This window comes from Gobius niger (assembly GCF_951799975.1).
Source record: "Gobius niger genome assembly, chromosome: 1".
Classification (NCBI taxonomy): domain Eukaryota; kingdom Metazoa; phylum Chordata; class Actinopteri; order Gobiiformes; family Gobiidae; genus Gobius; species Gobius niger.
In genome coordinates this window covers 12,046,597-12,070,210 of record NC_136852.1, presented here as the reverse complement: position 1 = coordinate 12,070,210, position 23,614 = coordinate 12,046,597, and the positions used below count along the sequence as shown (strand labels likewise).

Sequence of the window (23,614 nt, the reverse complement as noted above, 5' to 3'; positions counted from 1 at the left end):
TTAAGAGGTTACAAGGTGAAGAAAATGAAGCAGGAGAAACTGAGGCCTAGAACTAGCATGGTTTTTAGATTTGATAACATTTGTTTGTGAGACGTTGAACAAACATTTGCGCAGACTAGGTTGGATAAAATCAGCACACCCACGACGTCAAGTCACTCAGGAAAAGAAAAAAACGAGGTTTACAATCGAGGCAATTTCGCAAAGTATCCCGGTACAAACTTAGATCAAAATCGACACTAAAGAAGTGAAGTGATAAATGAAGGTCACCAATGATCTTCTCTGCTCTGGCTGTTTGATGACAGATAAGGCGATGTACTTAAGTGTGTTTGTGCTTTATTCTTCAACACTTTTATCTCTTCTCTGTCGTGTAGCTGAGGAGGTGAGGTGCTCAGAGACCTGTCCAAGCAGCCCGTACATCTGCTTTTTCTCTCCTCGCCCCGTCTAACACACACACACATATACTGCCTACAGGGGATACAGCGGTTTCATTAGGCCAGAGGAGCTGTCAGAGGAGCGTCTTGTCTGCGTCCGTCTGACATTTGCGTGGGAGAAGTTCTGCCACAGGGAGGAATCCAGGGCAGCCGTCAGAGAGGCCCGAACACGATCCAGAATTCCACCTGAGAGTCAACTTGCTCACTTTGTGTTTGCAGACGGTCGGCAAAAAAAAAAAGAAAAAATGAAAACATGCTTGGAAAGGTTATAGATTGTGGAATATACTGTGTTTGACTTTAGGCCTTATTTATTATTATTATATTGATCACATTTCAGTCCGGGTTAAAGTCTATTTTACTTGTTCGCCTTACTGGAAGTTCTCTCTTGTATCACAGTCCCAAATCTAAAAGCTTCTCATTAGCTTATAGGCCAGTGTAACTCCTCATTTGAAAGCTAAGCTGCGTCTATGTCACATTTTTGTCTGATTTTCGTAGGTGTTTTTGGTCTTGTTTTTGTCCTTTTTTAGTTTTGTTTACTTCATCGTTTTGTGGCGCTTTTTTGTCTCATTTTTTTTTTTTTTTTTTGTCACTTTTTAGTCATATTTTAGCTGCTTTTCCATTGTGTTATTGTTGCTTCTCTGGCACGTTTTTGTTGCTTCATTGATGCGTTTTTATCACTTTTTTGGTGCTCTTTGTTTTTTTTAATCACTTTTTAGTCGTGTTTTGGTCTCTCTGTTGTTGCTTTTTATGTTGTATTTTCATCCTCGTTTTTGTCACTTTTTGTTTTTATTGTTTCTTTTCCAGCACATTTTTGTTGCTCTTTTGTTGCTTTTTGTTGTAAAAAAATATAACAATGAAAACAAGAGACTAAAATCATCCAATGACAGTTTGAAAGAGCCTCATAAATTCACAAATTCACAATCACGGCCAAAGGAGCAGGTCTGTGCTTTGTCCTTGTGGGAGAAGCTCCATAAAGCCGTGGACTTTGATTAAATATGATAATAAACATTAAAAAACAAAGGTGCTGTGTTTTCCAATCTGAAGAAGGCCTTCAATACAGTGGCATGTTATTGCATAAGTTACAGCAATTTATGGTTTAAGGGTAGAGTACAATGTCTGAAAGTAAGAAGCGTTAAATCCACTCTGAGTCCAAATGACTTGAGGAGTGCCTCAAGGGTCAGTGCTAGGACCGATGCTGTTTTCAATGTATAGAAATCTCCCAGATTTCTGTCAGGGTGTAAACTGCCGGCTTTATGCAGACGACACAGTTATCTATGTGTCAGCAAAGACATCTACAAAAGTTGTTCTCATAGGAAAAATGTGCCTTGTCTTGTTAAATAATGAGTTTTATCTATTGTAACGTAAAAAAAAAAAAAACTATGGACAAGTGTTGAAAATTAGCTCATGTGCTATAACACTATGCATCTGGTCCGTCCAATGTTATTGCTATGACCATATTAAATAAATAAATAGACAAAGTTGACTAAATTTATCTTAAATTTAGTTGACTAAAACTAAACTAAAATTTAAGATAAATATTTGACCAAATCTTGACTCTTGAAGGAACAGGCCACCGCTTTTAAATACTGAGATATGTTCTTACCTTAACTTAGACGAGTTCATTTGTACCTGTCTGGTCTTCACGCGTGTCCTCAGTCACATAACACAGCACAGACGGTGTTAGCATTTAGCCTCTCCGCCTCTCCATATAGCTCCAAACGAAGTCCAGATAGAAGCTACCAAGCTCTTCCACGTTTTCCCTATTTAAATATGGGTACGTGGCGTAATACTACCAGGAGTAGTTTGACAACAGTAAACTGCTGATGTCGAACTACTCCTGGTATTATTACGCCTTACAATATAGTTCCCCTTTGTATCCCCTTAGAAAATCCACATTGTTTAATTTTGTGTAATTATACTTTATAGTGTAACACTTCACGTAACCATATTTAAATAGGGAAAACGTAGAAGAGCTTGGTAGCTTCTATCTTCATCTCGTTTGGAGCTATAGTGGAGAGAAGGAGAGGCTAAATGCTAACGCCGTCTGTGCTGTGTTTACGTGACTGAGGGCACGCATGAAGACCAGACAGGTACAAAAGAACTCGTCTAAGCTACGGTAAGAACATATCTCAGGTATGTAGAAACGGTGGCCTATTCCTTTATAATATGTTGTCAATGTTAACACTGATTCATCACTACAAAGAGCTTAAAAATATTAGCCAATAAAGTCCCCATTCCCTTCTAAAAAAGGCACAAAAAAGCCACTGACGTCTACTCAGCTGTACACCCTACAGCCACAGTAAACCCTAATGACACTTGTTCTCAGACAGTCTACTCTAACTTACCATCTGTCTAGTAAAGTGGCTTTTTATGGTAATTGGCCAAACTCATAAACCAGCGTAAAACTGTAAGATAAGTGAACTTCCAGGCTCTACAGACTCTACAGATAAGGCAGCAGCGCTCTATGTTTTGCCATAAGTCCCGAGGCCATGAAGCTGGCAAGTACCTTTTTAGGAAGCCGGCAGCAGATGAAGGTTCTCAGAGGTTAAACGGGAGAGAAAGCATCTGGCTCGCGCCGCTGGGTGGGATCTGAAATTCCCGGCTTCATTATCCTGCGTGCTAACATTCCCTCTACAATTAGCCCGAACGAGGATCTCTCCAGCAGATGTTTTTACACCTTTTTGGCTGGGTCACTGACACTGACTGTTCCCTCTGGCTGCCGACGAGTGGCAATGCGTTCACTCAAATGTGTAGAGACATATTTTCTGTGCACAAAATTATAATAACGTTTTCAACATATTAAAATCCAGAAACTGTGAGGGAAAATTGCAGTGCAGCTCCAGACAGCGACAAGTTTATTTAAATGTCTTGGCAACAAAGAGAAAATAAAGACAGCAGCACATGTAAGAACCCGCCTTTTACACATGCTCTGAGGGAACATAATTATTCTTTGTCAGGGATAGTTTTAGGTTTGACTCTTATCAATGTAAGTTACATAACACATGTTTGCAGAAGCTAAAACAATAAAACGCTCTGGGCTGAAAGATCAAGTTGAAAATGACTCTATTGCAGTTGGCAAATTGCAGAGCCACCTTTACTGAAGCTATTGTCCTCTGCAATAAACCAAATCTCTGGGCTGGATTTTGAAACATTAATAGCAAACTCATGTCAGTCACAGTTAGGGCTGGGGACCGTTAAAACGATGCCCGTCTGGTATCGAAAAATAAAGTTTAGGTACTACTGGTATTGAAGAAATAAAAGTATCGAAAGCAGGTGCCAAAAAAAACATAAAATCGTTATATTAGAAGAAGAAGAAGAAGAAGAAGATCTTTATTTATATAGCGCCTTTCACAGACATATAGTCACAAAGCGCTTTACATGAGACAATTGTATATTCACTCCATACTCAGTGGTGGAAAGCTACGTTTGTAGCTTCAGTTTCCCCTGGGGGAGACTGTCAGAGGCGCTTTCGCGACTACACACGTCTGCGCCAACGGACCCTCTGACCACCACCATACATTCCCTCACACACAGCATTCATCCTGGCCTATTGTGCATGTTTTTAGGGGAAACCGGAGTGCCCGGAGGAAACCTACGCAGACACGGGGAGAACATACAAACTCCACACAGAAAGGCCCCGTGCAGGTGGGAATCGAACCCGGACCTTCTAGCTGTGAAGCGAGAGCACTAACCGCTGCGCTACTGTGCCGCCCTATATTAATTCGTTATATATTCTGATACTGTTGGTCATCAATATTTAAAAGGGGGAAAAAGGAAAAAACAAGTTAAAAAATACATATATATATATATTATTTTTAAAAAGACATTTGTGAAAAACAAATGGAAAAATTGGGGTACATTTGTGAAAATTCTGGGAAAAATTTGGGGCAAAATTGAGGGGAAAAAAAAGTTTAAAAAAATTGTGGAAAAAAAAAAAAGTTTTAAAAAATTGTGGAAAAAATGGGGAAATGGGGCACATTTAATTTAAGATTTAAAAAAAAATAAGCGTTTTTTTCTTCCCTTTTGGAAATTTCATTGGGGGAAAAACACGTAAAAAAAATTGGGGGAAAAAGTGGAAAAAATATGAAAAAATTGGGGGAAAAATGGGAAAAAATTGGGAAAATTTGGGTGGGAAAATAGGAGAAATTAAATTTAAGAAAAAATAAGAAGCGTTGTTTTCTTCCTTTTTGTGGTTAAAGGAAGTTTCTTGGTTGTTTCACCTCAAACAAATGCAACAGAAATTAAATGGAAGGAAAAGGAGTAAATCATTATTAATCTGTTTTCTGGTTCTATATTACAAATAATTTAGCATAGGTATCGAAAAAAGTATCGTTTAGGTATTGGTATCGAAAAGAATGTAACAGGACCCAGCCCTATAGTCACAGTAGTTGTAAGTAAAGCCTCATAATTCCAAACTGGCCCTGACATGCACTTTGAAATGTTTGTGGAAATGTGGGTGAGTAGAAAACCAGCACAACCTGCAGCAGTCGAAGTCGCAGCGTGAGGTCAAGCGTCTGTCTGAGCATTTTTAGAAGACACCTGCTCTACTGTTCAAACAGACACCGCTCCGTCAACACAAAAAAAGACTTCTCAGATGTGTTGTCACGGATGAACTACATGCAGCTAGAGAGAAACACCCCACACATGCGTCTACTAGAACTGCAATACTAGCCTTTATTGAACAGAAATCAGGCAAAATTGTTCTGGAAAACAACTAAATTTACCTTGCTTTGTCTCTCAGACTAGAAAAGAGCAGAAAATGAACACTTTTTCCCAATTATTTCTCAACTTTTCCCATTTTTTCCCCACATTTCTCGACATTGGAGATACACTCAATATCTTCCAAACAGCCATTTCGAGATTACCTTGCAAATGATATACTGTATTGCCCAGCTCTATAGAAAACCTTCGAGATGTGCTGCTTGAAAAGTCTACTCTAAACCTCTCTCATATTTCCAAGGAAATACTCCTGCTAAATATGAATACATAAAGTACAGAGTGCCATTTTTACTATATCCATAAATGAGAGGAGCAATGGCCGTTTTTCTAATTCCCAGAGAGCTCCTAATAGGCTTTTTCATTCAGTCCTTTGTTTACAGCTGACTGCCTCCCCGGTCTCAACTTAAGGCATTCCTGCAACAGTGTGGCCTTGTTTTTCTTCTCTCGTGTTGTAAACTTCACCTATTTCGGTCTCCTCTGTTCGCTTAGAGTTTGTTATGGAGTTGTTTTCATGCCCAGCCCACTTGACCAGGCCTCACTTCACCTCTGTGCTCGCCTTTCTCCTGTTTTGTGAAATAGGACTGCTCAATGAAATGCAATCGAATCGAAATAGCAGTTTGAATGGTTGCAATTAGCAAAAGTATCGCAAATAAAAATAAAAATCCAGTCCTTGTCCAGGCTTATGTATAAAAGAGTGCAGTTGAAACAGTTAAGGACCTGTTTGAATGATTTTTTAGCATAAATCGACAATACAAATGTGTCTGGATCTTTTTATGCATTGGTTTTAGATTGATAACTTGATGATGATGATGATGATAAGCTCAGTACACCAAACCAGTTTATTGCTTTTTAGGATATAAACATTCTCCTGGAGGCTACTAAAGATAAAAGAGTGCACTTACATGGGTGACAGATGAGAGAAATGACGCACTCTCTAAAATTGGTCATATCAACTACAGTATATGCACTTCAGTTCTATATATGGGAGGTTCCAACAGCCTCCAGTGAAACATAGTGGACATAGTTATTACTTATGTTTGCAACTGACTCTCCTCCAAGTCAAATTTCTCATCTAATAAAATGAACCTTGAATATCAGATGGATTGAAACCATACAATCAGAAATTATTATACTGTGCTAGTCACAGAAATGAAACCTGCCATTTAAGTGCGCCCGCACAGTAAAGTGAAGATGTTACTGCACAGATGTCGAACTACTCCTGGTATTATTGCGCCTTGTAATATAGTTCCCCTCTTTATCCGCTTAGAAAATCCACTATACTTTATTGTGTAACACTTCATGTAATCATATTTAAATAGGGAAAACATGCAAGAGCTTGGTCGCTTGAGCTTTATCTTCACCTCGTTTGGAGCTATAGAGGAGAGAAGGAGAGGCTCAATGCTAACGCCGTCTGTGCTGTGTTTACGTGACTGACAGGTACAAAAGAACTTGTCTAAGCTCAGGTAAGAACATATCTCAGTATGTAAAAAAAACGGTGGCGTATTCCTTTAAGCCCCCTCGGGTGTTTGGTAAAAAAAATCCATCACATTTTATAAAACCACATGTTTTCATGCATATCTTTTTTTTTTTTTTAATGTAAATGTAATCTAAATCTTCCCTCCAGGGATGCCACAGTGTGTGGGTTTTCTGCCAAAGTGGCACACACGCCTCCATTTATCCAAGCTTAGGACCGGCACTGTGCTGTGGTTTCCCTGTCATTTGTGATCAGGTTTAAACATTTCAAAAGAATTGGAGATGACGGGATACACGAGCGAAGGGACTCAAGCACATTTTATATCAGTGTTATTTACATATTCATTTTTACGGTTTTGTCCAAATTTTGTTAATGAAATTTCAAGCTGATGTAAACTTGAAAAATCTATTCATTCAACCAAAAGTGTAGCATCATTAAAATTGCCAAGCCACGAGAAACCATTAAGCAGCGGCACAAATTATCAAAATTGTTCCTTGAATTGAGTCTTTTCGATTTAAACAGAGGTAATGCCATTTGTTTCATCAGGAGCTTGGATCATGTTTTCATCTCTCCGATCTCCAACACCATATCTGGAGATCTGTTATAATTTCAGCCTTTTTTATATCATCTTTAGGCCATCTTTTAATCTCTTAATAAAACGTAAAACCTTATTCTGCCTGGAAGGACAGACATTAGTTTTGGTGCAATGACATCTGACCACATACAGACAAAGCTGCTTCAAACCCCTCACCATAGAGCTGCTGCACCGCGATGATGTCGTCCCAGCTGAGCAGCAGGCTGCGGCCCAGTCTCCTGTAGTACGGCGACATGAGGGCGTGTCGGACGGGCGAGTGCTCCAGGCCCAGAGTGTGTCCGATCTCGTGCGCCGTCACCAGGAACAGGTTGTGCCCCTTGTGGCCGTTCAGAGTCCAGCGCTCGGTGATGTCAAAGTGGGCCTCTCCTCGGCGAGGCAGGAACGCATGGGCTAAAGTTCCCCCTGCAGATCAAAGATGAGGGATTTACTGCACTGCAGCTTTTCAATTTCCCATCCCAAACCTCTCCTACTTCAACAAAAGAGACGGCCTTTGCAGATAAAATCATCCCACACTTTGCAAATTGAACAGGTGTAAGAGTTTAGTGTAACACCAATGGCCGCTGGTTGTTCTGCTTTATGACCGCGATGCTCGGGGCCGCCGTTACTGTAAGACCTCCATATGTGGGCGGCAAAACAAGCTAGTTTTCCATTAGATATCAGTGCACTTTACACACGTTTTAAGCAACTGTAAAGCCTGGTTTCTAATTTATGAAACTTTCTACAGCTAGATATTGCTCCTGTGATAACGCTGTGGTTAATAACAAATAAAGAAACCAGGCTGGTTTTCGTAAGTGACATAGAAATCTTGTATACTAATGAGGGCCGGACTTGGATTGACAGGCCATGAGCATTAGAGCTAATGTTGTGGGCGTGGTTTCGATCGAACTACACGCCCCGTGAGCCGATGCCCTTTTTAGGAACATGCTCCATCAGAGCAGGGTCGGAGGAGTCTGTAAATCCGCCATAGATGAACGTGGTCATTATGGTAAACGGGGAGGAGTGAGGAGACAGTCTATTATTTATTATGTCTATGTGTAACACATGAACCACCTGCCAAATCAAGATTTAAAGTAAACAAAGGGGCTTTAAAGGTGAAACTTTTTATGTTGCATATTTGACTTTGCACTTTGTATTTGTATATTGCACTTTATTTGTAAACTGCCTTTTTATATTGTATTAACTGTCTTTTGTCTGTAAATTGCCTTTTGCTATGTCATTTTAACTCTGTTATGTAATGTAATTGTGTAGGACTACAGATGGAAATTAGCATAGCGCTAAATCTGGTGCAGCCATCTTTTTAATGTAACTGCACGATGTCCTGATTAAATAAACTAAACTAAAAACCCAGCGGCTGAGTGAGTGGTTAGCACGGTGCCTTTACTTTCCATCAGAGATGCTCCAGGATGAATTGTTTTTAGACAGAAAACCAACAAAACAATTGATGGAGCGGCCGCTGTGATTGAAAGTAAAGGTGCCATGCTCACTACCCGTACAACCATTGGGTCACAATGTTTTTTTTTGTCCACATATAAAGTTCCATAATACAACCCTAAGGTTGTAGTGGAATAACAACACATTCACTACAATGGCAGACGCTACACAATAATGAAAACTGAGTAAAACAGAGCAGATGACAGCAGTGTCCTAAACCATGGGTCGTCACGTCGTCGTTGTGTAATTCCAGCACTTTGTTTGTTAGTCCAGTGATGTCCTGTTGTTGTATGCACATAAACAGTAAGACGTGTATTCAGGAAGTCGGGATAAAGATCTATTTGCACAGAGCACAAATTACATACATGCATGTTCCAGCTGGAGCGAGTCACACAAAACAGTCATCACACCCACAGTCAGTCATTCAAGAGGCCTTCTGTCAGCGCCACTGCCTTACAAGACCTGATCCCGAGCTGACGTCCCAATCAAAATAATCACTATTTTGAAGAGTTGCAATTGGCTTTTTAGGAAAGTCTTATATCCCTCTGCAAACAACAAAGTGTCTTGTCTCCATAGGGTCATTGTATGAATAATGCAGGACCTTTAAAAAAATCATTAAATTGATGTGATTTTTAATATTGTATTAAGTTATGGTCCCATTGAGTAACATCTGTACAAATAAATGCTATAAAACACAAGCATTTATTTATCTACAAGTCTCCTTCATCATCATCATCATCATCATCATCAGTATCATCATCTTCTCCTTCTCTGCTTCTCCTTCTTCTTCTTCTCCTTCTTCGTCTCCTCCTTCTTCTTCTGCTGCGTCTCCTCCTTCTTCTTCTGCTTCTCCTTCTTCGTCTCCTTCTCCTCCTCCTCCTTCTTCTTCTTCTCCTTCTTCTTCTGCTGCGTCTCCTCCTTCTTCTTCTTCTGCTTCTTCTTCTCCTCCTTCTTCTTCTTCTGCTTCTCCTTCTTCTGCTTGTCCTCCTTCTTCTTCTCCTTCTTCTTCTTCTTCTCCTTCTTCTTCTCCTTCTTCTTCTGCTTGTCCTCCTTCTTCTTCTGCTTCTCCTTCTTCTTCTGCTACTCCTCCTTCTTCTTCTTCTGCATCTCCTCCTTTTTCTTTTTCTCCTTCTTCTTATTCTTCTTCTTCTCCTTCTCCTTCTCCTTCTTTTTCTCCTTCTTCATCATGTTGATAGTCTAGTTGCTTTGTGACAAAGCTACATAAAACGTGGAATGTTCCGCATTGTGGCTTTAATATTTCAAACGTCTCTCATGTTTTATAGATGATTTGTCTGCCTCAGAACAACAGATAAAATGTTTATATTGTGCTAATTTCTGGCATATTTACGTTGACACTCTTTGTTGACAGGGTGCATAAAAGCTTTGTCCTAACTTAAATAAATGCTCCAGGACACGTGAACATTTGCGTCTTTCTTAAATAAACACTATTATCAATTATAAAAATAAAGAAGCAATTTGACCATTGTCCAAAGTGTTTCCACCGCTCAAACTGACCTGGTCCATCGAAGGCGTTGCTGGCCCCGTCGTTGTGGTCACCGTCGTAAAAGGCCAGTTTGATGTCCGCCCCGGCTCCCTCAGGCGACTCTTGGAACACCAGGCCCGACACGTTGCCCCACAGCTGGAAGGCCGCTCGCACCGCCAGCCTCACGGAGCCCGAGGACAGGTGCCGCGGCCAGTTCACGATCTGGTAGGTCAAGTGCCGCTTGTACCACCTCTCGGCTGCAGGGGGGGGGAAAAGAATTTGTAAATATGAAATATAAATCCTCTAGGGCGGCTCAGTATGTCGTCAAATTATCAATTATTATTGCAATATTATATTAGGCAATAGCCATATCTCAAGAGACCACTAATCACTGCGGTCTTTTAACTGAGATTTATATATTTTCTGCTAACACAGCCAATGTGTAGAAGTTTTAATGGTGTGTTTTTATGGGGTTTTTTTGTGGCACAATTAGATTTTTTTTTTTTTAAAGCACAAACACACTGCTTATGAATTTAGTTTAAAGTCAATTTAACATACAAAGTTGTCTGACAGTAATGCAATGGAGCTCAAAAGTCCCGCCTCCTTGATTATGCCAGAACTCAAAGTTCCAATTAAAATCTCCAGTTTAAATCAGCTAATCAGCTATGCGGTAACCACAGACAGTGAAAGCGAATGTGAATGTAGCATCGCTATTACCTGCTAAAGCAACAGGAAATGGGAAGCTTCAATTGGCTTTCCATTAAAACTTTTTTGCCTTTTTAAATCAAACCCCCACCTGTTTGTCTTATGCCTTTTTCCTTTAGCTATTTTTTGTTTAATTTTCGCCTTATTCACCTTATTCCGCCGCGCCCACTTTGGGCTTTTTTTGCCTTGGCTCGGCACTTCCGTTGTACAGACACTTCCGGTCGAGCACGAAGCCTGTTCATTTAAACGGAGAACGAGGGAAAATGTTCGCCACTCAAATCTGATGTTTAGTCGATTGATTTGTGTAAAATGGCCAATGTTCATTTGCACAAACAAAAACGGCTTTGATTTCGGGTAGTAACTGATTTCATCTTGACTTCACCAGTCCTACGGTAACTGATAAGAGAAAAGAGGCACAATTCATGGTGACGCCCACGTGAACTTCCGGAATAAGGTGAATAGGAGCGGGCTACCAAACAGCTAGCATGAACGAGCTTCAGTTAGCCCGTGCTGAGGGAAGCCCTCACTTAGTCCATCACTGTTCTTCAGTCTATGGTGGAAACTCTATTTTTAATTGAAGATTCAGGGAAAACATATAAGCGCATTTTACCATATTTTAAGTATGTGTTTTTTTTTCTTTTAAGTGATCTGCGCTGTGGTCAGTAGCTAGCACATAGCCTCATATAGCCTCATTTGTTGTAACTCTTGAATGGGATTTTTACTCCCGGCACTGACCCAGGAGCCTGGATTGTTAAATTCCTTTATTACATATTATTATACAGTCCAGCAAAGTGTCCATGAATAACCCATATTAGTTGAGTATATTCCTTGAAACTGTCTTGGTTCAATGCTTGAACTCAACTTTAGGTTGGAAGAAAAGAGTACAACTATTTCAGCTGTAAATTACTTTTTTGTAGACTTTTTTTCCACAATTTTTCTCTCTTGACAGTTAATATCCGCATTGGCTGCAGCTCCTAATGCTCTGCTTTCTACTTCAGGGTATTAACATTGATCTCATACAAACCGAGCATGTAAATGTCTAAACAAATACGTGTATCATTATTATTACACATATTTACAACGTCCACTTCCTAGATTATAAACTCAGATGTGACATGTCCCTAAGTGCAGCCCAAGATGTTTTGAAGTACTGTCCTTCAAATCCACGAGCAGAGCCAAAATGAAAGGCTGTTAACCGCGTACACGCTCTCGTCTGGATAAACGAACAAGCTCTCAAAGTACACGCTTGGCTAAACAGTTTACTCCGGCGCGTGTCTGCGGCTTCTCAGCTTAGGCGTAATTACAAGAGCAGCTTTCATCCAAATCTCCCATTTGTTCAGAGGTGCTATATTCAGCTGTTCTTGATTTTGCGCTGCCATCAATCTCTCTCGTTCACAAACACACAGGATCAGGGCTGCAAAATATGGGGGGGGGGCACCTGATATTGCATTCACAACAATTCAAAGGGTGCATTGTGCAGCCTCACACACATTACCGGGACTATAGGGAAAACAGAGTTCCACACAAGCAGCAGACTGAGAGGCAGCCTCGCAGGAAACCATCAGCAGATAAGAGACCTCTGAGCCGCTGCAAACGCTGAGAAAGCTGTAAATGAGAGAAGGCTGCGAGTGTAAAAAATGCGTTAACGGCCCTGCTGCTGATGCACTTTTGCTCGTGCTACGTGTTTTGCACATGAGCAAACGCTTGGTAAAAGGACTCTCTAAGTATCAACAAGGGCCACAAGACAAAACGCTCTTTATGTCGGTGTCAGGTCTTGATGAACTGAGTGGGAAGCTTTGAATCTCTGCAGGAAGTGGTGAGTGTGGTGTCGCCAATGCAAGGAATCCTCAATAGCACTAATGGCATAAGATATAAGTAAGATATCCCATGATCCCTGGCACTTAATTACATTGAATATGACTTACAGTATTCTATCTAAGTAACATGATTTGGGTGGCAGTGGTGCAATGATCTAAGTATTTGACCTGACGTTACAAAGTCGTCACAGAGCCCAGTCTGAAGACACATGAGAAAACAAAATCTGAAGGTCGATATATTGACTCAGGAAAATATTGCAGAGAGCGTTATTATTGAAGACATTTTAATGCAACAGAAACTAACTCCAGAGCTTAAAAATTACAGTAAAAGCTTTAGGTAAATATCCCACAATAGATATAATAAAGTACAGCTTTAGAAAAAGGGGGAATAGATGCAAATAAATGAACAGAGGCTTAATATTGAGCCCAAAAATGTATTGTTCACCTGTTTTATTATTATTTATTGATATAGTAATTATCGTGACAGCTCTACCTGGAGAAGACACTTTACATCTGGCCGCTCAATTGACAAAAATAACCGATATTGCCATTATCAAACACCTGCTTAATCCATGCTTTTAAAAAGTGACAAAATAGTGACAAAAATGAGACAAAAACGAGGATGAAAATGAAGCAAATGAGCGACAAAACATGACGAAAAAGGTGAGAAAAAAAATGCAACAAAAAGCGATGGAAATGTGACGGAAACCCAACCAAAGAGCAATGGAAAAAAATGTCAAAAAAGTGACAATGCGAGGAAAAGGCTCCATTTAGATGAGTTTTGTAGGTCTTAGCTTTCAAATGAGGCGTTACACTGGACTATAGGCTGTGACCTTATGGATTTGGGTAAAGCTGAACTGGAGAAATGCACTCGGTTAAGGCAGGTTTTTTTTTTTTTTTTTATGTAAATCTTCTCTTTCACTTCCACAAACTGGCTGTGCATTCTTTACAGCTAAACGGTTCAGTAAAATGTTAAAATGTGCGTCAAAAACAACTTTATTTCAATAGTTCAGATTCAAATCTTCTGAAGCAATGTTTCTCAACCACCTGATATAATGCTTTAACTTCCAATAGACTGATATCGAGCTCTAAACTGGGTCTGAAATACACCTAAGGTCTAAGTTATGTCAAAAAAAACTCAAATGCATCACTAAATCATAACCACTGTCCTGGAGTCTATGATTATGCTCCATTTGTGCATGTTTAAACGCCGCAAAGCAAGAATTCAGAGTCATAATACAAAGTATGTGCATTCGCCTGTGTAGGTCCCTCAATGGCGCCCTGGAGAAAACCAAGTATCTGGATATCTCAGCCCATTAGGTCTGCGGGTTTGGCAATGACATCAGTGTGTTTTAGGGAGAGTAAACAGAACTGAATGCTAGTCAACACAAATCTCACAGCGCATGGAGAGGAGGGCGCATAATTCTAGGTATTTACGTTGCAACATTTCACATGAACTTGATAGATGGAGTGGAAACGCCCGCGGACTGAAACGCTTATTATAACGCGGGCAATTAGCGGCGAACAACAGCCACTATTTCACCTCAAGAGTGAAGGCTGCCATTATATAAAACAGCTTTTCCATGAGAGCCGGCGAGGCCGAGTTTGAGGGTTCTATTCCCCAGTGAACATGGGTAAGTCAAGGGTTTGGTGCCTTGAGCGTCACATTTTAGTCACCGGATAGAAAACAATACAAGTTTTACACTGAGGTCTTGTGTCGGACTTAGATTTACACTTCTTTTATTGTAAATACTGCCAAACACAAGTATGCAGGTCACTTTAAGTGTGTATGATTGATTTTTTTGAAGAAAAGGTTACAAGAACATTGCTATATTCAAGACTGTCATCAAATATATATTTGTGCAGCACAACCAAAGACATCCATCTTTACTGTGAGCGGGCTCTTCCCTTTCAGGCCTGACTCGTGACTTTGCTGGGACCGGGACATCACTGAGTGTGTTGGGCCTGTCTCTGAAGCATGGCGAGCCCAGCGGTTTGATACCGCCGCTACACCGAGACTATTGCTCTTTCTCTCGGAACAGTGTTTAACCCACAGTGGCTAAATAAGCAGCTTGGTTCCTGTTTGTGCGTAAAAAGTATTTGCAACGCAATGTTTATGAACAACGAGGGAGGAGGAGATGAGAAGAGAGACTGCAAAGAGGAGGGACTCTTGCTGCTTGTGCATGGTACAGTAACTTGCCCTCCACTGCGCACACCATCAACACTTTCCCTTCAAGGCCAAGCCACGGGGCTAAACCAGATAAGGACCGAGCTCTCTGGCACATATCTGCAAAACACTGACTTTAAAGGATTGTAAACAACTGCGCACACATACCCCCCCTAACCCCGCCCCCGTCGTTCTGCGCCTGCCTCAACACGTTTCCTCAGTCCCACCTGTGTATTTCTCATGTCCCATTGAGTTGCCTTGTGTACAAAATGCGTGGTATAAATAAACATGCCTTGCCTCTTGGCCTGCCCACGTGTGTGCGGGGCAATGCTCCTGCTCATACCTCTCACACACAGCACGCACCTCTTGGTCTCCTATTGCTGGTGAACGCACTGTGCAGAGCTGACCTGGGCCTGGTCTGTTTATGTACAGTTTTACGATGGTGTTGTTGCTCTTGTGAATGTTTCGCAACGTGGCTTTAAAGGTCTACTGCTTTCTCCAGGGTTCTTACAGACTTTAGTATGTTTTAATAACGTATGTGTATGGAAGCAAGTAGTTCAGCCCTAATTTATCTCCACAAAGGAGAGTCAATAATACAACTCTATGTGACAGCTTTTTTTCAAGTCAATTTTCATGAAGGACAAAAAAGGGCCTTTTTTGTCCCAGTCTGCACGAGTGTAAGAGGTCCCTGGGGACAGAGGAGAAGCCAGGAAGTCAGACACCAGCGACATTCCACCACTTCCCCTGTGGAAGTCATTAACGTGGTGCCCATAATGTGGACGGCGCAGAGAGGCCCGGTTATCACAGACATTCGGAAGTGGCCCGATCATCAGATAGACCGCACTTATTGTTTGTTTTGTTTACTGGTGTCAGAGATGGGATTCGGCTCGGGCTGCCACTGTGAGAAGCTCCTTCACCGACGCTACAGGCCTGTTCCTTTAGGCGTAATGATGCAGGTTGTGTACGTTCAGACCTATTGAGGAACAAAGTCATATAAAACGAGATACAGGACATTTCTCAATACACTGCCTGACAAGAAAGAAAGAAAATCGCCACCTGGATTTAAGTAACTGTCATGATCTGGGTTCAGCAACAGTCTGTGCCCAAAGAGATCGGCTGATGACCTGAACATCCTGAATGACCAGGTTATTCCATCAATGGATTTCCTCTTCCCTGATGTTACAGACATCTTCCGAGATGACAACGCCAGGATTCATCAGGCTCACATTGTGAAAGAGCGGTTCAGGGGCATGAGACGTCATTTTCACACATGGATTGTCCACCACAGAGTCCAGATATCAACCCCATTGAGAATCTTTGGGATGTGCTGGAGACGGTTTTGCACGTGGTCACACTCCCCCATCATCAACACAAGATCTTGGTGAAAAATTAACGCAACACTGGATCTTTTGACATTGTAGAAGCTTATTTAAACACTGCCACGGCAAATTCATGCTGTGATCAAAGCCAAAGAGGGTCCAACCAAACTTTCTGCAACTTTCTTCTTATTGTTTTGATCAGGCTGTACATAAAAAGACGATGTTTTGGGATTAACCAAATAACTTCTCCATGTTGATTGCAAAGTAGGCGCTGACACATACCAGCGCACAGGTGTTAAAGATTACTCCCAGTCACCAAGCAAACTCTGCCAAATTCTACCCAATTGAACAGGAATCCCCAGACTTCCAGGTAGATGAGAGGTGATTTGACTTGTGTAACTACTGAGGTCAACAACTCAACCTCAAATTCCTCCTCTCACTTCTACGCTTTCGAGTCACACGTTGCAATCGCAAAAAAGGGACTGTCTCCTCGCAGAAGGGAGTTTGATTCCCAGATTGTATTCTCTACTCTGCTTGAAATGCTTTAGTTCTATTGTGGAAATCAAACTAGCTGTGCCATGTGCATCCATATCGGTTTGGGTTGGTAGATTAAAAAATGCTTAAAGGCTTTCTTTAAAGCACAGTAAGCATGAGAAACCTACAGACTGCATTTTCCTGCTCTGAATGCTTTGGGTGTACACCTACGGACTCACACACACACCCACTGCTCCCACCGCACTTATCTCCTACAAGGGCAATGGAATTTCAGCTCTGCAAATATCAGTGGGAGCGACTATCAGGGCGCAACGCGAGTCAAGGTCTGTTTTCATTTGCAGCAAAGACGCTCAGTTAGGCAGCAAAGTTCACACCAAAACATCAGGAAAACCACATCATGGCTACAAACCTGAGAGAGAACTTTTTTTGTTGGATTCTTCCTTCAAATTGCGACAAAACAATATTGTGGCTTCTTGGAGTATGAATATGTTGCCGCCCCTTGTGCAGCCCCGGGGGAGAACGTGCTCGTCCCATCAGAGCAGACGCCACTGGGCCAAGGACACGCTGCTCAATAATAATGCATTCAGGTGGAGTCAGTCAAAGGCAGACAGAAAGCGATCCAGACACAGGAAGGCAATGAAAGATGGCAAGTTCGTGAATAAAATAAACATGATCCTCGTGCAGCCTGAGGGAAAAAATGTCATTGTGTCATTTTGTGGTGATACATATAATGTGTCTATTCCTAATTATGCACTTCCCATGTTACAGGAAGTAGTCATATGCCTCATGTATGTTCCTGTTTTTAATTATTATTATATGGCTTTAAATATAAAGCTGGATGACGGATCTTTTCGGGTGGACTTTGTAAGACACTTGGCTGAACAATGATCTGGACAGGGCCCGTTCAACCGACTTTTTACGGCAGAACAGAAAAGGTTATCTCAGGGGGAGATGCCATGCCCCCTTCCCCTTCCGCGGCGTCTCGGACAGTGGCTACGTTTACATGGTCCAAAAGATCTGATCATTGAAGAAACAAGATAACGAAATAATCAGATATGCATCCTCCATCGAAAGCTCCGGGTTCTACATGAGCCAGTGCGGCCAGTGTCTTGTGAATAATCTGAGAACTCACGAAATCAGATTATGATCAGATTTTTGGTCTCCATGTAAACGTAGCCACTGACACGGACAAGCTAATCCTCTCCCCTTCTTCCCTTTTCTACTGTGTACATGGGATTCTGAAAACTCAACTCAATTGAATAACATTTACCCCTCCGTCATCGACCTTTAAGTTTTACCCTGGGGATCCCACAGAGACGCTGTAGCTGGGAATATATTATTATTATATATGGGTTGAAATGAGAACAAATATAGAAAAGGCTGAAAACAACCTCATTACATTATACAGTATGTTTAATGAGGTAACCATTTAAACATGAATTCATTCAACATTTTGTTATTGAATTGCACAAAGATCTGTTTTCAAAGTTTTTTTTTTCATTCTTTTCTTTATTTGTTCTCACTTCAATCCATATATACAGTAATAATAATCTATGGGATCCCCCTGGTAAAACTTAAAGGGGCTAGATGCAAGTTTGTCATTTTATACTCACTACTGCCACCTCAGGTCTTACACGTAACTGCAGTCTCTTTATTAAACTCTTGCATGACGGCACTTCGGACCCGAAGTAACACCTTTTTGAGTGACAGTGCAGGATTTTAGAGGCAGTTGTGGTGAACAGGTCTGAGCTCATTTTACACATTAGGACATGGCTGGACCATGTAGGGGGAGGAAAATACAGAATTTTAACATTTATGTGAAAATGTTGTCCAACAAAAAAATCACCAGGTGAGTTTTATCGACTATTTCAATAAATTCAAAAGGTTGGAGCTTAAATTTTCAGAATTTTATTTTTTAAGGACCACCCGAGTGCCATTGCTTTATATAGTGTTATCTATTGTCCTGTTGGGCCAGCTGCTTGAGAGAAACATTTAGATTCTCTGCATGTGCTTTACATGTGATAGAAATATAGCAGCTGTACCTTTCTGCACCACAGGAAATTAAGTTTAAAGGGACTATACGGGTCCGAAGTGCCATCATGCACGAACTTTATATAGAGACTGCAGTTACACGTAAGACCTGAGGTGGCAGTAGTGAGCATAAAATGACCAACTTGCATCTAGTCCCTTTAATATAGAGACTGCAGTTACGCGTAAGACCTGAGGTGGCAGTAGTGAGCATAAAATGACCAACTTGCATCTAGTCCCTTTAAGTAAATAAACTTTTATGAATGTTCATCAACAGCACCACTTCTGAGTGCAATACAATGGGTCCGTCTTTAAAGCTAACGTCGTAACATGTGATCAAAGCAAAGCTGAGCAAAAGCAGCCATACTATAAATAAAAGCTCATTGTGCTGCACAGTGAGGCTTTAACTATGCCACAAACATCATTCAAACAAAGTGTGTAATCATTGTAATTTATTTCGGGGATTTTTGTGAGTGGAGCACATTGGCGTGTTGACAAACCAGGTGTGTGCATGACTTACAAGGCGTCTAATCCAAACATGACGCTCATGCATTAAGTGCTGTCATGGCTTCAGGCAGAGAGTGCAACCTTATACGGCTCTATGGAAAATCTGGGCAGACCGCGGGTGCATTATACTGTAGCGCTACCATATCTTTTTCAACTCATTACATTCTCAGAGAACATCCGTGTGATGGGGTTTGACCTGAGGCGGTACAAGTATATGCCATTATCTTTGTGCTATAATCAGAGGCGGATAGTACTTCATTGCATTGCACTCACTGACATACTTGTACGAGATTCGCTTTTTTTAATTTGCTGTATTCTGCTTGAGAAATATAATCTCAGTGAGCTGGAAGATCTCAGAGATATTGTGGATATTGCGACACTTTACGTTACTTCAACAATAATTAACAAACAGCTAAAATTTGGCCAATATATTTTTTCGATATGTCTGATTTTCCACTAATAAGAATCAGACTTTTCCACTCAATGGTCAATACTCAAGAAGTTACTGTTTTACCTTTTCTTGAGTTTAGACATATTGCTGCCAACTTTTTCCATGAAATTAATTAAAAGGGACAATACAGAGTTTAAAATGTTCAAATGAAGTATTTTCCTCCCCCTACATGTTCCAGCCATGTCCTAATGTGTAGAATCAACCCAGACCTGTTCACCACAACTGCCTCTAAAATCCTGCACTGTCACTCAGAAAGATGTTACTTAGGGTCCGAAGTGCCGTCATGCACGAGCTTAATATAGAGACTGCAGTTACGCGTACGACCTGAGGTGGCAGTAGTGAGTATAAAATGACCAACTTGCATCTAGTCTCGTTTAAGGGGGGATCTTACGTAAAGAGCTTTTTATCATGGTAAAATGTTGTTTTCTCATCAAAAGCATACCTGGGGCTGTGATTCAAGGCTCTAGCGCATCTTTCAGTAATCGATGGATCTTCACCGATAGCTATTCTTAGCACGACTGTGGTAGCTTCCAAAAAACTACGTCCTACGTATCCAGGAAACACTTTCCTCAGCTCTCAATCTCTGAAGCTTAATCCTTTTATCGCAGAATAAAAACACTCACCATCACTTCATTACAGCCACACGAGCCACACTGACTATTCATTTTCCCTTTTTTCTTTCTTTTTTTAATTGAAACAGCTGCAGTGAAGAGGAGCAAGAAGAGGGAGGGGCTTATGGGGAGATTGCTCGAAAACCAGTGGAACTACTTTTTTGTTTCAGCTGTTTTAGATCAATATTACATTGTCTAAAAGTGATAAAGACGTGTCTGAGATTATTACATAATACACAAAGCATAATACCTGCTCTTTAAAAGTAATGTTACTCTTTTTCTCTCTTTGGCAACTCTACAACATCTCTGGTTACATTACTGCCGCCTGTCAAATGAGTCACGTCTGAGACCTCAATAATAATTGCTGTTTTCTAACAAGAGCACAGTCTATAATCCCAGCTTCTCCATCACTCAGCAACTCATCCGCTCATTCAGCCGGCGCGATATCGGCCCATTGAGACCGGCGTCCAGTAGCAAACAGCGTAATCCGCTCAGTCAGCCAGGGGATGTGTTTACCAGCGGGAACACTTCAGGTACCGACATGAAGAGGCAGCAGCAAACATGGGCCACCGCCGCTGCATTCCCAAACCATTAGCCAACGCTGTCACAGGAATGCGAGGGCTACAAGTGCGGAGAGGCTGGAGGCAGTGAGAGCCGCAGCTGCTGCTACTCCACTAAGGCAGGTGATGGATGACAGCGAGGAGAAAAATCCACAACAAAGAGCATAGTAGGACAAAAAATATATACTTGCGACAGTTTTCCGTCTTCTTTTAAGGAACTAGCGCTGCATGATGTGAGAGAACAACAATTGGTATTTTGTAAGCAGTCTGTCAATCTCTATGACTCTCTCAGTGACTTGATGTACTCTATTGTGGCTTTCTGGGAAATGCCTGGCCCTATTTACAGAGGTCATCATATGGATATAAAGCTGCACTTCGCTCTTGGACTGTGTAACAGATATGTTTTGGTTGGACAAAAATGATCTGGACAGGGCCCATTCGACCAGCTTTCCTGCAGCAGAGCGGACTGGGTTATAGAGGGAGATACTGCGCTCGTCTCATGCTTTTCCTATTCCTTACAAAGGCGTGTAGTGCCGGATCAGGGGTGATTTCTTAATGGCCGTGTTTGACAAGTTTGTTAACCAATCGGAAAAGCCGGATATGACACAAACATAAACAAGGAAGTTGGTGTTCTTTACGATGCATCTGTCAGTAGAGCGGGGGCAAATGCGGGGACTCATTAGTAACAGGGTTCAGAATTCAACAGGAATGTGCAATGGCTGTTTTAATTTACATTTGGAACGGGACAAAAAAACTTTAGATAGAGGATAACAGAAACAAAAAGAACAGTTCATATCACTATTGCAAAGTCATTACCAAACATACATTTTTGCAAATTTTATAACGTATTGCAATGTAATTATGGTCTATACAACCCTAAATGGACTTGCCCGCCCCCATTACAGAAGTTTATACAGCTGAATGTAAATTCAAACAGGCGCTCATAAAGCAGAGGACACTGTAAAATCCCATTTAGAAAGACTTCATTTGGACACTCTGCCTTCTCAGTGTGCTCAGTACACTCCTGTCCCAACAACATTGAGGAACCTGAACCTCATTCCACACTAGCAATTCTGTGAAGAATTGGACAATCAGACATGTGAAGCATCAACATGATTTTGGTTCCTGTCGTGACAATGTGGTCTGTGATGGGATTGATATAAAACCTTTCGAGGTTTGATTGGCTGTTAGCAAAGTTCCAGACAGTCCTGCTTTTGAACAGGAGTGGATGGGTGACCAGGAAATCTCTCAGCCTCTTCAGTCCAAGAGTCTAGATCAGTGACAGGTCCAACTGACTGAATATGAGTGTGATATAACTGATTATAAATTGAATTGATTGATTTGAAATAAAAGCAGTCGTCTTAATACGAGATATTTTCTGGGCTATTTCACTGGCTCTAGACATTTAGCAACACTTAGCACTAAATGCTCTCATTCAAGCATCTTAAGTCGGGCCAAATTGTAACGATCTGTTGACCCTTAATGCTTTCTATATTCTACTTTCAAAGGAAAAGCTGGGCAATTTTCTTCCACTTTAGAGTGCAGCTGCAACATGAACGGCAATCACAGGTCACAGAAACAAAGACATGGAAAGAGGCCCGTAAAATCTGTAAAATGTCGGAGCTGGGGGAATTGTGTCGCACTACATGTAGGAGAGGACGCAAGAAAGTAAATAAAAAATGTGTTTGATGTCTGTACAAAACGCAAACCTAAATGACTCTGAGTGCAGTAATTATCTTGCAACATCAGACACTCCACCGTCTTTATAATGACACCCTTTGGCTTCATTTTCACAGAGATGGGCCCTCCCAGCTGACGGGCTTTATTACTTTTCCCACACCAAACCAAAAATGTGCGGTCATGTCTCGCTCTGGCAAAACAATACCTTGTGCAGCAGAGCGCCTTCTCCGATTTTTCCGCCCGTCTTCAAGGCGCTCCCCGGTGAAGACGGTGCCGACTCTCTCGGCCCAGACCTGATGGCTGCCCTCGTCCGACACTCCGCACCGGGGCTCGGACATCTGCCTCAAGGTGGCGCTGTCCAGGCTGCCGGTGACGGGAAGGCGAGACAGCCACTGGAACTCCCTGTGAGGAACAAATAAAAGACAATTCCAGTCATACCAGTGTTAATATCAGCCGTATTATACGTTATACACTTTGAACTTTTGACTTTAATTGACAGGACGGTGGAGGCACAACAGGAAATTAAAAATACTGATTCATGAGCCTTTTCTTAGTACTGTATATCATTATTTCTCAATTTTCTTTGGGGGCAGAGGTAAGGTGGTGCTTTAGTAGTGGCCTGTGAAACAAAACGAGAATAGACTCGAGCTGCTCAGTGATCTACCACAAATATACACAAACCGACATTGATATCTGACTATAGCTTTGACTACTGGACGCATTTCAATAAGCTTGTGTGAAAATATCCAGTGTTATGTTGATATTTCACCAAGATCTTGTATGGATGATGGGAGAGTGTGACCACTGCACAAAGCCTTCTCCAGCACATCCAAAAGATTCTCAATGGGGTTAAGATCTGGACTCGGTGGTGGACAATCCATGTGTGCAAATGATGTCTCGTGCTCCCTGAACCATTCTTTCACAACGTGAGCCCGATGAATCCTGGCATTGTCATCTTGGAATACGGCCAGCTCATCAGGGAGGAGGAAATCCATCCATCCATCCATCCATCCAACCAACCAACCAACCAACCAACCAACCTTCCAACCGTCCGTCCATCCGACCGACCGACCGACCGACCGACCGACCATCCAACCATCCATCCATCCAACCAACCAACCAACCAACCAACCAACCAACC

At 41.5% G+C, this 23,614-nt stretch overlaps 1 protein-coding gene across 1 annotated transcript in view; it reads right to left on the bottom strand.

Annotated features, from left to right (window-relative positions):
* The window catches only part of mmp28 (matrix metallopeptidase 28), a 28,930-nt gene that overhangs the window by 1,974 nt on the left and 3,342 nt on the right, over positions 1-23,614 (bottom strand). The window contains exons 3-5 of the mRNA XM_079574470.1: positions 22,679-22,875; positions 10,166-10,390; positions 7,376-7,621 (exon numbers count right to left, since the gene is read on the bottom strand). Of these exons, the coding sequence (XP_079430596.1) occupies positions 7,376-7,621; positions 10,166-10,390; positions 22,679-22,875 (668 nt within the window). The remainder of the gene's footprint in view (positions 1-7,375; positions 7,622-10,165; positions 10,391-22,678; positions 22,876-23,614) is intronic.